The sequence below is a fragment of the Netta rufina genome (assembly GCF_964035555.1).
Source record: "Netta rufina genome assembly, chromosome: 3".
NCBI classification, from domain to species: Eukaryota; Metazoa; Chordata; class Aves; order Anseriformes; family Anatidae; genus Netta; species Netta rufina.
This window is the reverse complement of record NC_140125.1, coordinates 4,422,495-4,438,886: the sequence shown is the minus strand read 5'-3', so window position 1 is coordinate 4,438,886 and position 16,392 is coordinate 4,422,495. Positions and strand designations below refer to the sequence as shown.

Below are 16,392 nucleotides of genomic sequence, written 5' to 3'. Positions count from 1 at the left end.
GGATCTATGCTCAGCCAGTGCTCATACATGCTTCTGTTGTTCTCTGATTCAGTTTTCCTAGAGTGCAACACAGGCAATGTCTCCCTAGGTAGTAGATTAAGACACAACATTTTTAAAGGTTGACTTAATCCAGAAGCCAACAAGTTAAATTCAGGTCTCTCGGCATGGCAGGTATTTTGACAGTACATTCAAAAGTAACCATAGTTGCCAGCAGAGACAAGCAATTGATATTACTATTTTGAGCATTAGGAATATCTGTACTGCTTTCTATTAACATGAAACAGCAAATTTTCACAATATAATTGGAGGCGTGTCATAAATATGAGTGTAGTTTACACTAATAGGAGTCATTTTATTTGGAGCCAATCTAACACTTTGAACCTGTATTGCTAAAAAATGATACACGGACTAAGGGCGGATTAAAGGGAGCATTTCTTTGAGCAGGAGAGCAGGCGTCAAAAGATAGCTTGTTAAATACATCAGCATACAAAAGCACATGCAAAATGTCCTAAAAATGTAGTCAACCTAAAGCCAACCAATGTCATTAATGTTTGAGGGTTATTCAGCTGCACAACATGACTATGGTCAGCCCCATGGGCGTTAGCTCATCCTCTCCCCGCACAAGAAGATTCATAGAAACATTTTGATTTTATATGCAGTTGTAACAATACATATGTATTCTCCACATACAAGTGATCATGCCCAGAAATATCTGAAGAACCAGTTTGCTCTTAGGCAGAACTCCTCAGGCTTTGACAGATTTTTGCATTTACCTTCTGCCCTCTGACTCCTTTGGGTTACGAGCCCACCCTGAAAACTCTTCCAAAGCTTCCTCTGGGGAAACTGGTTTCCAGAGGAACCTTCCCACCTCCAGCAAAATCTCTACCTGCTCTCACTGGAGCTGCCACTCTGGCTGTCCTTTAGTAAGGGGGCTCCTTGTGTATTTTATTTACCAAATTCAGGGTGAGCGTTGGCGGCTTCTGTTGCTGGAGCAGCTCTTATCAGCACCCAGCGTGGCCCGCTCCTGCCTGAGCTCCTCACAACCACCCAGGAAAGCTCCTTCCGTGCGCGGCCTCTGCTCCACGCTGGGTTTAACTCTAGGCACACGCAGATGGCGCGGTGCCTCCTGCACCCACCCTGCTTCTCCTCAGCGTGCCCTCAGCACGCCCCAGGCGTCGAAGCCCTCAGCCCGCACATGGCAGCCACCTCCCGCACGGGGCGTTGTGGAAAGCCGGCGGCCGGGCTGCTTGAGGGCACCGGCCGGGACCGGGACCGTGCCTGGCGTGAGGGGCCTCGCTCCCCCGGAGCAGCCCCGGCCTCCTGCCCCGCCTCGGGGCGCCCCGGGCGGCGGGGAGCGGCGGAGGGGCCGTGCTGCCCGGGCCGCCCCGCCCCGCAGCAGGGCTCCGGCCGCCGCGGGGCCGGTAGGGGGCGCCCGGGGCTCCGGCAGGAGCCGGGCCCGTTTCTATTTAGCCCAAGGCCCGGGGGGGGGAGCGGGCGCCGGCAGCGCAGCGGAGCCAGCGCACGGACGGGGCCGGAGCCGCCGCGGGAACGCCGCCGGGAGCAGCCGCCGGCCCCGCCGCAGGTAGGAGCGGGCTCGGGGGCTGCAGGCGCTGCCCCTGCCCCGCGGCTCGGCTCGGCTCGGCTCGGCTCGGCTCGGCGGGGCAGGGCGGCCCCGAGCCCGGCAGGTGCCCGGTGCCGCCGCTGCCTCCTCGGGGCCCCGCGGGCGTTCTCCCGGAGCCTCGGCGCGGGGTTTCGAGCCGGCTGCTCCGCCGTGCCCGGCTCCTTCTCGGGCTGCCCGCGCTGCCCAGCCGCCCCCTGGCAGCACCGGGCTGCCGCGGCGCCAGGTAGCGAGGGACCTGTCCCGGCTCCGCTGGCACAGCGGCGCTGCAGGGGCCGGTGGCTGACTGGGCTTGCTTTCTTTCTTTCTTTCTTTTTCTTTCTTTCCAGGTTCATGATGTTGACAGCTATGTTCTTGGCTGCGCTCATCCTCATTACGGTGCACTCGCAGGAAACGGAGGAAACCATAACGTACACGGTAAGGCTTCGTGGAGCTGGGGATAGCTGTTGCTTTGCTTTGCAGCAGGGGTTCTTCGAAATGACCCTTCAAAAAAAAAAAAAAAAAAAAGTCTTGCCGCTGTCTAGCATGCAATACAGAGCTCTCTGAGTCTGAATGCTAACTGTAAAATAAGCTGCTCCTACGCTGAAACAGTGAAAGCTGAAGTTTACAGGACTGAGCAGAATGGGCTGCAGCTCTCTGTTCTGAAAAGCTAGCTGTGGGCTGAGTTTGATGAACTGAATAAAATTAGGAAGCTTAATTTTTTATTTTTTAAGCCCTTTTCCTAAAGAAAAGGTCCCTAGGACCTTCATTTGAAATACATGGAACTTGACAGATAATTAGGTCAAACATTCTTCAGTGTTTTCCTTTGGATGTTTCAAGCTGTTTTTAACAACATGCAAGTACTCCAGAACTCAGTGCTCTTAATGAAGCATCTAAGTCCTGGAGTGCTCCCACAAATGTTGGTTTGAGCTGGTTTTGAGCACTGGTTTTGCACAGCTTGATGAAATTCTACAAGAATACTGGAAATAGGTTCTGCTTGCAACCAGGTGATGGGGTAGGAGATTTATAGGCCTTCTTGTAAATTTTTGGTTTTAATCTGCTTGTTCTCACTCCTTGGCTCGCATAATGCGTGTCATAGAAGGAGTGGCAATTACATTGGCTTGGGCTGGTGAAAAACCCACGTTTTCACATCTGATTACAGCTGTAATCCCTGCAACTTGCTTCATATGGGTGGACCTCTGAATATGTGTACAGACATCAGCGCAATGCCACACAAGCAGAAAATTCTGCACACATGCAAAAAGTTAGAGAACCACAGCCAAAGGCTGAGATTGTGTCTTATACAAGTAATCCCACTGAAGTCAGTGGGATGGCTCAGGCAAGTAAATATTGCAGAGTTGGACCTTATCATAGAAGACAGGGCTCAAAGAAGCCTCAAGTGAACATCAGGAAGTCAGTCATAAAATACTTTTAATACTAGGCTTTGGAGGCAATAGACTTCTGAAGGTTGGGAGTACTTCTATTTAGAGGCCCTCAGAAATATTTCTAAGTTCCTATACAGAAGCAGAAACTGAAGAAATAAGTACATTTTGAAAATCTAGACTAAATAGGGATCCCAACCCCATCCTTTTCAGCACTTATTACAATTTATTTTTTTAATAGGGCTTTTCTGATGTGTCTGCACACTTCTTTTTATGACAATACAAGATTTCTAGCATGCCTGTGTGATCTGGGTTCCTATAATATGTTTTCAAAGAGCATTCAGGTGCTTCAGTGATCAGTCTTCTAACCATGTAAACTTAACAATGAAACGTAGCTTTTGGACATGTTACCCGTAGGATGCTACTGTTTCTCATACGTACATTGTATTCATTTAGGGCCAAATCCTTTTCTATTGTAAAACTTCCTTCAGCTGCAGTAATAGTTGAACTTGGCTCCTTACTACTAAATAGACAGAACTTCTGTTGTGCATTAACAGGAATTGGGTGATTCAGTAGATGCATGAATTAGCTGTTTTCCTTTGGGTTTGCGTTTTCATAGCTACAGTAACTTTGGTGTTGTCAACTCAGCATGTAGTCATTCCTTCAGAGATTGAGAATTGTAATACAATTTGCTGTCCACTTACCCCTTTGTAACATTGGAGGCTTTTTCTTCCAACTCGCTGCTACATCTGGCAGATCACTGGTGTCACCTGCGAATGAAGAACATATTTTCAATCCTATTGCTGAGTCAGTGTCTGTTTGTAACAAGTTTCTCAAAATAACTTGAGCATTGTAAATGGAACAAGTGGATCTCAGCACCAGAAGGTCAAACTTGTTACTTAAACAGTTCTCTACAGTGGAGGAGTTGCAACAAGATTTAGCTTGCTTAACTGTGGCTAATTACGTTAATTGACTCAATTCTTTCCTTTCTGTGGGGCCATTAAAATAATATCCTAAGCAGTGCAGGATGCATATGCACCCGCATAGTACAGCTCAGTTGATTCACTGATATTTTAAATGTCTGTTGTAGTTGGCACCATCGTTGTACTTAACTAATCAGTTTCTCTAATTATAACCTGTGATTAAAACTGTAGACATTTTAATGCTTTTGGGCAGAGAGATAATGAAGATATTTGCCTCAATTGCCAGGCAGAATATTTAAAATTATTTCTGAAGTTACCAGTCTACAATGATATGAATAGTTGCTGAGTATAGTCTTGTTTGAATTCTGTCAAGTTTTATTTATATAAGTAGTCCTGCTGCTATAAACTCTAACCATTTATTGTATGTCTTGCAATATAAATTGTTCTTCCTAGACTGCAGTTCCTGGAGTCACATGGTTAGAAAGCATGTGAATGAATTTCCAGCTGTCATGGGATCTTTCCCCATTGCTAGTGTGCTGATGGGAGAGAGGAAGAAGTACGGTGGGACAGAGGTCTACTAGTCCCTCTGGCAAGCCCCTGGAATGAAAGAATGAAAGATGTTCCACTCCTGGAAAGCAGTGAACAAGAACAAAGTTTAAAAAATAAATAAATAAAATTATAGTCAGCCAGTAACCAATGGCAGATGCTTTTTTCACTTTGTTCCCCATCCCCACTAAAGTCTACCTGCTCAGCAAACAATACCTTAGGAACTTGCTGAGAATAGAAGCTCTATCTCTACATGCTTCTCATTCTACCTACGCAGCAACGCTGTACTAATAACCATTTTTTTAGCTTTCCAAGTTACAGAAACATTGCATTTCTCCTAATGTAAAACTTTGAGATCATTGAAAGATGCTTATTTCTCCAAAATAAAGATTCCTGACTAGCATAGTATTTTACTGTTGTGTTTTTTTTTTCCCATTTTTCTCTATAGCAATGCACAGATGGCTATGAATGGGATCCTGTTAGGCAACGGTGCAAAGGTACAGTAAATCATTTTCAAACAAAAACTTGCTGTTGGAATTATTTCAGTGTTCTCACATCCCTGGTTTAGACAAGGGAGTGTGCTTGCATGTTTCATTGCATTACTTGTATTAATGGCTGTTGCAGAGGATTCAACTGTTAAAAGCATGACTTGTGTTGTTGCTAACCACAGATATTGATGAATGTGAAATAGTCCCAGATGCATGTAAAGGTGGAATGAAATGTGTTAACCACTATGGAGGATACCTCTGTCTACCCAGAACAGCCCAAATTATTGTAAATGAGCGAGAAGAAGCAGCAGCTGAATCCACTAGTGGTCGAAACAATGTCATTCGACGGACTCCAGCTGATCCTCACCGTGCCCCTCCAAATCCAACTCATCAAATTCAGTGTGCAGCTGGGTATGAGCAAAGTGAGCACAATGTGTGCCAAGGTAAGCAAACTGCCCTATGTTTTCCTTTCAGTATAACCAGAGCGTATGTGATAACAAACCTAATGCCTAGAAAATAACAGCCTCTAACTTGAACTTACTAGAAATGTATTGGTGCACCATCAAATTGGACGTGTGCCATATGCACCTCCTAAAGGTCTCTCAGTAAAATACATGCATCATGTTATTGTTCAAGGTAACAGAACCTGAAGTTTGTTGCAACCTATTCAATCTATTTCAGGCTAATGAGTACAATTAATTCTGTTGTCTGTAGATGGTAAAGAAAAACAAAACCTTAACGCAAGTAACCAACTTCAGTCAAACATGTCCAGGAGAGGCAGTGCTTTGAAAAAAGTAGGCAACATAGTTGGACATAGTGTAGATAAGCTGTAAAGATTTGCAAAACTATGTATTTTCCACTAAGTTAATGCTGAATGGAACAGAAAAAAAAAACATTATATGAGCTGTTGATTATATCAGATTTTAATGCAGAACAATACACTGTTTTATGTCAATCAGATTTGTATGAGGGATACTTCTCAAGCAGTAGGAACCAAACATCTGAACATCTTGTGCTCTTCTGATCTCTGTGGAAGCAATCCTACAGAGACCCTGCCAGCTTACTTCCAGTCATAGTCTAGCCAGGCTCTGAAACTATAGCAATGAAGACCTTTCATTTGAGTGTACATACACTGCACGCTGTGCCAAAATTCTCAGGGTATTAGCAATGTTAATTGTATGCATTCAGGAACCAGACCCACAAGCACTACTGTAAACTAAGACTGTTTCATTTATTATTTTATATAAATAGTTTACTCTTATACTTGCTGAAGTAACAAATGTTTTGTCCACTGTTTTGTTTTCTTTCATAAAAATATATTCTACTCCTTGTTCATAATTTGGCTTTCAAGCATGTCAGTGGGATACCCATGCAAACAGAGGGCAAAATGTGACCCCATCGTTCATCTTTTCCATTTTTGTGGCCCTTAACAGTATAATCATATAAAATAGTACTTCAGTGACTATAATCAGGGCAAGCTGTATTATACAGTGGTAGTTCCTTTCTCCCTGGTATTCATGTATACAGAACATTATTTATCACTAGTAAGTAAATGCCTGGTGCTTCTGAAGCATAGTAATCATCATGGAGATTGGATAAGTTATTTTCATAGGCAAAGCCTCAGAGTTGCATTTCTGGCTCATCTGATAACATTCAGTATTTCTGTTGCTCTAATTCAAGAATGTCAAGTAAAGAGCCTGCCAAAGGAAGTCAGTCCAATGATATCCTCTTAATCCCAAGTGTTCATCTGAAGTTATCTTTGGCATTAATTTTTTCCTTGATGACAAATTATTTTTTCTCAGTTTACCTTAACAAACTAGCAGCAGAACCAAAAACAGAGTACGAGACTCCTGTGTTTGATCCAGCATTCCCCCCGCCAGGTGATACTGCAGTACTGTGATGCTTATCTTCCCTGGTGAACTGTGATAAACTGCTTCTGCTAGAGCACATAATATTGATGTTTTACAGCATTTGAAAATAATGCTAGAAAAGTTCCAAGCATTAACATAACTTTAGCTGTGGTGGCTTCAGGTGCTCCAATAAGTGATAAAAAGGAAAGTTTAATGGCAAATAGTACCAATGCCTTACTTATTCTGAATTGTGAAATGGGGTTAACTTAGAGACTGACAAGTGGTTAGGGTTTTTGTTTTGTTGAGAAGATTGTTTATGATACGTTATTATAATCTTTTTTTCCATGCTTTAGCTTCTTGAAACTTGCATCTAAATATTTATATTCAATTTACAAATCTCTGGTTAATTTATAATAACAACTAACTGTTGTTGTTATAGTACCAGAATTTTTAACTAACAGACACACAAACTATGGTGAAATCTCAGGCTTTACTGAGTCAGAGTTTTGCTACTAATCTCCTTGTGCCAAAATTTCATTCTAAATGCAGAAAGTATGGAAATATTGGTGTTTAAAAGCTGAAATATATTGTACTGAACGAATTCCAGCTGGAAAAAGTGTAGTGGATAGTGTGCTTGAAAGAAAGGATGAAGGACTTTCAGAGCACTTAAAGCATGCATTCAACTTCGTGATCTTCACTGCTGAAAATATCTTATAAAAGATAATTTTGATCAGCAATGATCCCACTGTGGGTTTATTTAATTATGGTTAAAAGACTTTGCTATGATAACTGCTTGAGGCTCCTAGGGAGTGTAACTTACACATATAGTCACACTTAAGCTTGTTTTATTGTTTAGTAAATCAAATATGAAGTCCAGCTCCTTCTAATTGTTTGCAGATGTATGACATTTTCCTTCCAGTCCAGCAGCACTAAGTATTTTATAACCAATGTGAAAGTGTAGAGACCTCTGTTTAAAACAATAACATGCTCTGAGGAGCTATATTACTGACATCATACTAGTGTATTAGGGGCCTTCTGTTATAATATATTGTCCACTCCCTTTTTAAACATTGAATAGTGAGAGTACGATAGGCCAAACGCACAAGTTGGTTTCTGTGCTTGAAATAAACAGTCAAACATGACTAATGCCACTTATGCATAAGTAGTTTCAGTGATGTGCTGAGCTTCATCATAAGGTGAGGCAAGATACTGCATGGCCAGATTGTATTTCTATTGAGAGGAACGAGAAACAGTCAGGGAGGTGTGTGGGTCTCTGTGCTTCTTAATCTAACAAAACATGGCTATGTGCCTGAGAGATTTAATACCTTCTTCACCTCTGACCAGAAGAAAACAAGTGAAAGTTAAAATATTTGTCAATGCTTAGAGCTTTTCGTCTCCGATGCATACCTGTAGTTACTAGAGACCACGTAACAGACTAAGAGCATTCATGGCAAACTGGTAACAAAGCACACTGTCTTGCAGAAGACACCTCACAGAAATGACTGGAGCTTCCTCTGATATATGTAAAAGTCACTTTTATAAATGATATCAGCCAGAAACATTGTCTTGTTTAACTGTAGTTGTCAGAAGTGTGGGTAGCAAAGCTTCTCTGGGAAATTCTCAGCATACTGTATCTGAATAGTAGGTAGTAGGAACCTCCAAAAATCATGAGAAAGCCAAGGGGATGTTACTTTGGAGGAAGATTTTTTTACATAGAAAATGTACTAACTCTGATTCAACCAAAAACATTTAAGTGAAGAATTTAAGGTAATTTTGACCTTAATCTCCCTTTCCACCCCAGCTCTTTATAGTTAGTTTCTTCCTCACTGTCACTTCTGTACTTGCTTTTACCTTGAAACTGGTCACCAGGTAGATTCCCTTGTGGCACCTGCCAGCATTCTCAGAAAACAACTCATTCTCACCTGTCAATGTCAGAATATCATTCAATTTGGGAAAAGCCAAAAACAGTAAGAAATATTTATGTATAAATTATTGAGTTAGCTAATACCTTCAGACACTTTTTTTTTTTTTTTGCCTCATAATAAACAAATACCTGAACTCTGTTGCCTGCATACAGGACTGAATCATTATTTGGCCCTGTGATTTGAGTCTGTTCTTATTGAAATCAAAATACAGTCACCCAATTAATGCAATTTTGTCAAATCTAGTCTGGAAGAAACTGCAAGCTTTCCCTAGAATGTCACGACACTTAAATGGAGGTGGGGAAAAAAAGTAGCATGTGAACTTGAAAGGAAAAGATTACTTCCCCACCCCTGCTCCAATCATGCTGGCAATAAAGTAATCAAGCTCTTTGGTTCCTCAGGTCAGCCTCAGCTAGTTTAGCTGCCTATATACAGTCTGCAGCCTTATAGAGTTTCCCTGTAAATTTTTGTGCTGGGCAACTGTAGAGTACAAGGGAGAGAGCTTGTAACAAAATGATCAATGCATTTATATGGAAAAAAATGACACATTCCAGATAATTCTGCCTGGACTTGGTGAATGTTTGCTTTTTTTTTTTTCATCTTTGTAGGAGAAAGAAATGAGTTAACCACAGCATGCACACAAAAAAAGTTATTTTTTCCTGCTAATTTGTTTTAGGAGTCTTCTCATCAGTAGGGTTCAGGGGATTTATTATTCAATTTTCTGTTAATTTTCAAAGTAACTTAGCATACGCAATCTAGGCTTTTACCTCAAGAAGTTACGTAAGTCTAAATGAGTCTAAATTTTGCAACTCTAGATGCCTTCTTTTAGGGAGGAGAGGGACAAGGGGAAACAGTTCACGCTGTTTTGTTTTCAATACAGAAATTACTTTACATAAGACTTACATGCATCAGGGATGTGTAACTAGCAGACAAAGTGCGTAAGCTACAACTGGGATAAATGCAGGTTCACTGAGTCCAGCTCTTTGCAGAACCAGGCCAGGCTGGAGAGGCTGGGCGTGCCTGCAGCAGGGCACTCTGCCTTGACATTTTGGCTCATGGGTAGAGCAAGCTTCTGAAACACACCTTCTAATGAGCTCCCCTCACTGTGCTTTGAGTCGCCCTGCAGAGCAGTCTTGGAATACACACACCCAATCCTGTTCAGAGGAAACTAAACCTGAAATGCACTGCAGGAGTGCTGATAATACTTCACAGCCACTACTGAGCGTGAAGACTCTAGAAGCAAACTAGAAAGAGCCTGGATGCCCTCAAAAAGGAAGACTGGGGCCTTGGAACCTCTGCATCAACTTCACATTTGTTCCCATTTGCCAGGACTATTTGCTAATAATAACTAAAATACATAACAAGAATACAGCTATAACTTTAAGCTAGCCCCAGAAATGTTCTGGGCAGTGTTTTGTAAAATGATGCCCACAGTTGGAATCCTGAGTGCAGCATCCCAAGTTTTCTCCCTTCTTGTATTTTAGGAATACTTCTATAATTACTTTCAGGATGACTATAGAGCTTGAGTTGAGTTTAGTTCCAGAGTTGTTACTCTGAACGGTTTCTTTAGTCAGAGGGTGGGGTGAGGAGAAAGGTTGCGGTAGAAAAAAAATAAGGTGCAGTCATCTATTGTAGGAAGACAATCCAAAGTAAGAGTACTCTTAAAATTGCCATTAGTTCATCAAAGTACTTATTCAGGGGAAGTTCATCTGTACATGTTTGCTGCAGTACTTCAGCAAGTGGAGAATACTCTTTGCTAGCAGTAGCCACCCTAAGAGACTGACCTGGTTACGCGTGCCATTTGAATACTAATTCCTTGGAAAAGCCATAGGAATTTTGCAGATCTAAGAGAATCCACAGAAGGATACAAGCTGACATTTTCACAGTTCTTTGTACTGAGTGTTCATAGAAGACAATTAATTTCTTGTACATTTGGGTACATCACGCAGAGATCATCTTTCATCAACCCATCCTGAACCAATTGTTCAAGCTGTTAATCTGTGAAATGGCTGCAAAGAGTCCTTTCTGAAGCACCTCTTTAATAGTCTTGAGGGGCCAGAGGGGAGGTCACAAAAAAACATCTTGTTTTGAAGGCCCGAGGGCCTGTTTTTGGGCATTTTCAAGATTTGGCCACTCTAAATCATCTTCCCATCTGTGCTATTTGCACAGCTGTGAGTGTCATGTCAAGACCTTGGATAGATATCCTCTGTTCTGTCTGACCGTTTTACTGTGAACATCCATCACAAGCATAAATACTAGCAGCTGCTTCACTTCCTTTAGTTACTTACTGCTTTTCCATTATTCTGACCCCTGCAAGAAAATGCTCAGTACATTGCCACTAAAGATTCACACCATATGCTAATCACACCAAATGTCAGATTCAGGCAAGCTTCCGAAAGTTGTATTTACCTTAGCTTCTTGAATTGTGATTATGTAAGCAATTACTAGACTTCAGGTTCAAGTTAAGTAAACTCACTAGCACTTCTTATGACTTTTTAGTTAAGAAAAATGGAAATGTAGAGTGGCCACACTGACTTTCATACTTTGGGGTTTCATTTGTTGACTGTAAATCAGCTCTGAGGAGGCTGATACCTTGACAGACAAAACATAGCAATGTATTCAGAAGGCATGAAGAAAGTCCAGATCTTCATCCATCTGTCCTTCCTCAGAATTTCAGGATCCAAGCTGGAGGTCTTTTTCATAATGATCAGGAGTAACATCAGATAGCAAAGGGGAGGAACATGCTTTATGTCTGATCCTAACTGGGCATCACAGTATATTTACCCTGTTAAAAGGTACACGGTATTTATACCTCACTGCAAGGAATTCACTGTATCTGTTGCAAATACTCAGTTAAAAGCATCCTAAAAGTCAGTAAACCTTACATCGTTCCGATGCCTATCATCTGTTACATCTGACAGCATTGGGGACCGTAAAAATGATCAGTGAGAACATAGGCTAGCTTTGAGCTTGTCACTTTTTGGATAGATTCTTTCTCCCATACTTTCATGGAAGAATTATAGCATTGTTTATTTGTTTGCTTTGAGCAGCCCTGCAGTTATTTCATCCCAAACTATTACATTATAGTTCTTTAGCCTGCTGAGAAAGGTTTTGTGTTTGTTCCTTATTGTTAGCTCAAGGTAATTTTTTCTCAACCAACATTTTTTTCTACTTTCAAACCTGATTCCTGCGTTAGATTACTTACAGCGTTTTCATAGTGTTATGTTGTATTTTCATTTTTGAATTTTGGGTTATACCCAGTCACCTTTTCTAACCCTAGAACATTTTTGAAAGATCATAGCATTACTGATGGATACTTTTTAAAGGTCCAAGACATTTCCTACACATCTCCAATGATGGGATGCTAATGTAGCAAGCAGGAGAACTAGCTTCAAGAGCTGAAGTTCAGAACTGCTATTTTCCTTAGTTTATTCTACTTCCAAGTGATTTTCTTCGTTTCTTTTTCATGCTGGCAAAGAAGGAAAATAGCTACTATTTGTGTTTGCCTTTCTATATGTGCTAAAATATTCCTAAAGGAAGAACAAAGCTACCCACAAATACAAAAGTGGTCTGATTCTTCACTATATGACCTAGTGATGCCTGTGTTGCTCTGCATATCCTTTACTAAACAAAACATCTGCTGTAGTACAGCCAAGTGAACCAGGCTTGATAGCTACTTGAACTAATTCACTGTGTTGTTTAGGCTTGCTATTTTGCCTCCTCCTCCCACCCCCCAATCATCCAGGACAATGAGAACATGGTGTTGTAGGACTGTACCAGTTAGCTATTTTTGGTCTTCTAGAAACCACAATGAAAGAGTAATTTGGAGTTCACCTTACTAGGTTCCTTCCTAAACATTCTGCATACTTTGTGGTATAGTTGACTATTTTTGTACAGCATTTTGTCATGGCAACTCCTCTGTCCTGTGTGTGCTAACTGAGCGGGAACTTCTACATTTTATTCATGGTTTTATATAAGTTGAGTTTGGCCATCTCCTTTCATTACACTTCAAGAATATTTATCCTTTTCACTCTGTGAGGCTTTCTGAGCTATTTTTTTCTGGATTATTATAATTTACGCATCTTCTAGAATACTTCAGACAAATTTAAGCATCCTTTTGACAGAAAGATTCTCATATCAAAGGGAAGTTTGCCACATACCTGTCAAAGTTCACTTGCATCTATTCACAGGACCCACAAATCTGAACTTGACCAGCAAGATGTCTTCTCTCTGTATGTGACAAGAATATATGGAATAGGTGATCAGTTGTGTAAGGTTCATGAATAACAAGCTTGAAATTTCAGAGATATCTGTTTTCATCTTTAATTTGCTAAGCTTTTTCTTAGTAGCCAGAAAGCTATCAGAAAGCTATAGTTTTAGAGAATAAGCTATTTGCCATAATTCAATACAAAGCAAAATTTAACCAGGAAAAAAAATGCTAAATGCACAAGAATCTTGTTTATCCATTCTTTCATTTACATTTTAACTTTATGAAAAATACAGGAGGGATTTGCAAATTACAGAGTTATGAAACAGTTTAGTATGCATGTAGTTATTATAAAATACCTTTTATACTCATTCACATTTTTGTATTTTATTTGTTGATCTGAAAATCATGTTAAAACACGTTAAAAGTTGGTTCTGTTGTAAGTATAGTGGAGAAATGTCTAATTTCTGTTTTGTGTATCTATATAGTAAAATCTGAAGCCTTGAAGCTGAAAAAGATACTAAGAAAGCAATATTCATTTGACGCGGTTTTGTAAGTTACGTTACAAAGAAAAGGTTCTTGAGGCCCAGAAATGAATGAGACCTTTTCTGGCATAATACATCCTAATCTCTTAATTAACCATTTTTAGAATTAGCTATTCAGTAGACCTTTACTTGTTCCTGAGTATCTTAATAAGTAACTTAACATAACTGAAAAATGCCCCATAACTATTCTGCTTAATAATTCATTCTGCAATTCAAAGCATTTTTTGTGTTGTGTATGTTGTTTTTTGTTTTCGTTTTTCCAAGGCAGTTTTATCTTCATTTCTTATTGTCAGAACAATAGTTTCTGAAGATGGGAAAAATGCTGCTTGCTTGGTCAAGGACAGTGGTGATGACTGTAGAGGGCTAAGCACAGAAATAATTAAAGTTCTCAAATAAGATGATAGAGGATTCAGTGTATGAAGGTGCATCACTCAGGAACGGATGTTTACTTTGGAAAGCTCTGAATCTGTCTTTATTAACTCCTGATAAAACAAATTCAGCCCTTTGAGGGGAAATATCTAGGCATTGTATAAACCCATCTGAAAAAGTTTTGAAAAGGAGAAGACATGACTTTCTGTTACAAACTGGATTTAATCTGGGGTAAATTTCTACTCTATTGCATGACCCGGTACAACATGATATAAGCAAATGTGACACTGCACTTGAGGGTGTTCAGTCCATGTCTGAACAGATGTTCCATGTAATTTCTTGAGTAGAAGCAGAACTTGTTCCAGAATTTTCATATGCATGCATGAGATTTCTGTTAACAGGTAACTGGTCACAATGTGTGCAGTGAAACCTCAGTAGGTAGCGAAAACAGTGGAGAGCACAGCAGTTTCAGAGTTTTGAGCCTGAATGGCTTAACGAATGTTTGTTGTCCAACAAATTCTTCAGCCTGAGTTTTAGAAGTGGTTGGTGACTGTCCCCCCATGAATCTTAATTCAGAAAGATGTTTTTTAAAAGGGAGAACTAGACTTTTGCTGGCCTCCTCTGAGTAAGTAATAATCTCATCTACTTTGATAGTATGGACACCTAACTTCTACTACCACCGGTGATCTGCACCAATAGAAAAGAAAAATTTTGGTAAGTTGGTAGCAACAGTGCTGTATAAAGCAGGTGTCTATAACAAGGAAGATTTAGAAGTTTGCTTTTCAAATTCACAAGAATTAAAAGACATTAGATAAAAAAAAAAAAAAAAAAAACTACTAGAAAAAAGTAGTATGGAGAGTCAATTACTGAGTATTTTTTAGTATTAACAATTTAAAAAGAAGTCTTTATCAATGCTGTAACAGTTGCCTGTTCTAACAGACGTAGTTAGAATTGGAAAATGCAAGGACAGGTGACAGTTTAGGTTTTAAAGAGATTGCCTGTAAGCTAACATTTAATAGACTTGTACAGAGGAAAATGAATGAAACATAGCAAAATGAGCAGAAGGGTAAGTGTGATTTTAGCTAACTTGACCTAGGTTATAAAACTATCTCAATCAAAACAATGGGAAAAGCAATCTTCTCATCTAAACTTAGCGGAGAAGTTTGTGTATCTGGGATGCATTAGGAGAGAGTTGGAATTAAATACATATTTAGAAGCAACAAATACAGTTCAGTATTTGAAGGAAGTTCATCTATGCTGGTGAAGACAGCACTGTTTTAACAAATAGATAATCTCTGTCAAGTACCTCAAAGCAGTTCTTCATCAGTTTGTTGTGTCAGGTTTTTTTTTTGCTACCTATATTACAATATCTCCCTTATCCTTTTGCTATCTTCTTGTACTCAAAGAGCTTTCTCAGTAGATGAATGTGTTCTCAAAGGACTTTCTTATCAGGAACAAGTTTCCTACATAGTTTTCAGATGATAGAGGTGAACCAGATGAAACAGTGTCACACTTGGGACTAGTTAAACACAATATTTCAATAGACAGCATTGCAGTCAATGCATAGTCACATCCGAGATAAGCAAAGCTTCAGAGTACCCGCTGATCTGCCTTATAGGCTGTGAAAGATACTTTATTTCTTTATTCCTTCCAGAAGTTGTTGGAAAATAAATCAGGAAGGTGTGCAAAATCCAAAAGTCATTCCCAAGGGTAAAGAAAAAAAATTCCCATCCAAAGTCATCCTGCTTGCATTTACTCTGTGTCTAGATGTACCACAATCTTGGCTTGATTTGTAGGACTGGGACAGATTTTCTTTCTGGTTCACTCCTTGTACATTCTTTGCGTAGAGAAGAAGTTACGGATAGAAGCAAGACTTCAAGTAAAGATATTGCCAATGCTTGTAGGCCCAGTGCAGAGAGCATTGTACAAGCAGATAAAAACGGCAGGTCTCAGTCAGCAATCCAGTAGTGGTGGATTCTGGGGCTTGCAGAGCATTACAGCTCTAAGGATCCTGAGCTGGAAGAGCAGGCTGGTGTGCCACAAGTTGGATAGAGGAGAAAACCACCTCTTTTTTCCACCATAAACACTAATGACCATTATTTAAACAATACAAAAAAACATATGAAAATTTTAATGTTACCCAGTGCATGGATGATTTTGAGGAAAGGGCTGCTTCTTATTTTTTAATTCCAAGATAAATTATTCCTGTCAGAAATGGTGGCTCCATATGGCTATAAAAGAGAAAGTTCTCCATTTCTAGACTGTATCATTATGAGGAGGTTGCTTCGTTGTTTTTAAATCAAAATGTTCTCTCCATTATGATTAGACTCAAATTTCTGTATTTACCGTTAAGAGAATCTCTTCCTTACTATGTATGCAGATTTATAAGGCTCCAGGCACCTTTGAAATAAATTGAAAGCACAGCCATGTAATAAAGCCAAAATCAGAAACTAGCCAAGGAGATCCACCCAGCAACACCCTCGAACACCCTCAGACTCTTCCCCTAAGCACAGCTTTAGAGCACTGGTCTTGATCTTGTCTCCGCTTTCTCCACCCTTGTGAA

At 40.2% G+C, this 16,392-nt stretch overlaps 1 protein-coding gene across 1 annotated transcript in view; it reads left to right on the top strand.

Moving 5' to 3' along the window:
- Positions 1–1,478: 1,478 nt before the first annotated feature.
- The window catches only part of EFEMP1 (EGF containing fibulin extracellular matrix protein 1), a 48,178-nt gene continuing 33,264 nt past the window's right edge, over positions 1,479–16,392 (top strand). Inside the window, exons 1-4 of the mRNA XM_084285226.1 lie at positions 1,479–1,582; positions 1,948–2,035; positions 4,897–4,945; positions 5,119–5,379. Of these exons, the coding sequence (XP_084141352.1) occupies positions 1,952–2,035; positions 4,897–4,945; positions 5,119–5,379 (394 nt within the window). The 5' untranslated portion in view covers positions 1,479–1,582; positions 1,948–1,951. The remainder of the gene's footprint in view (positions 1,583–1,947; positions 2,036–4,896; positions 4,946–5,118; positions 5,380–16,392) is intronic.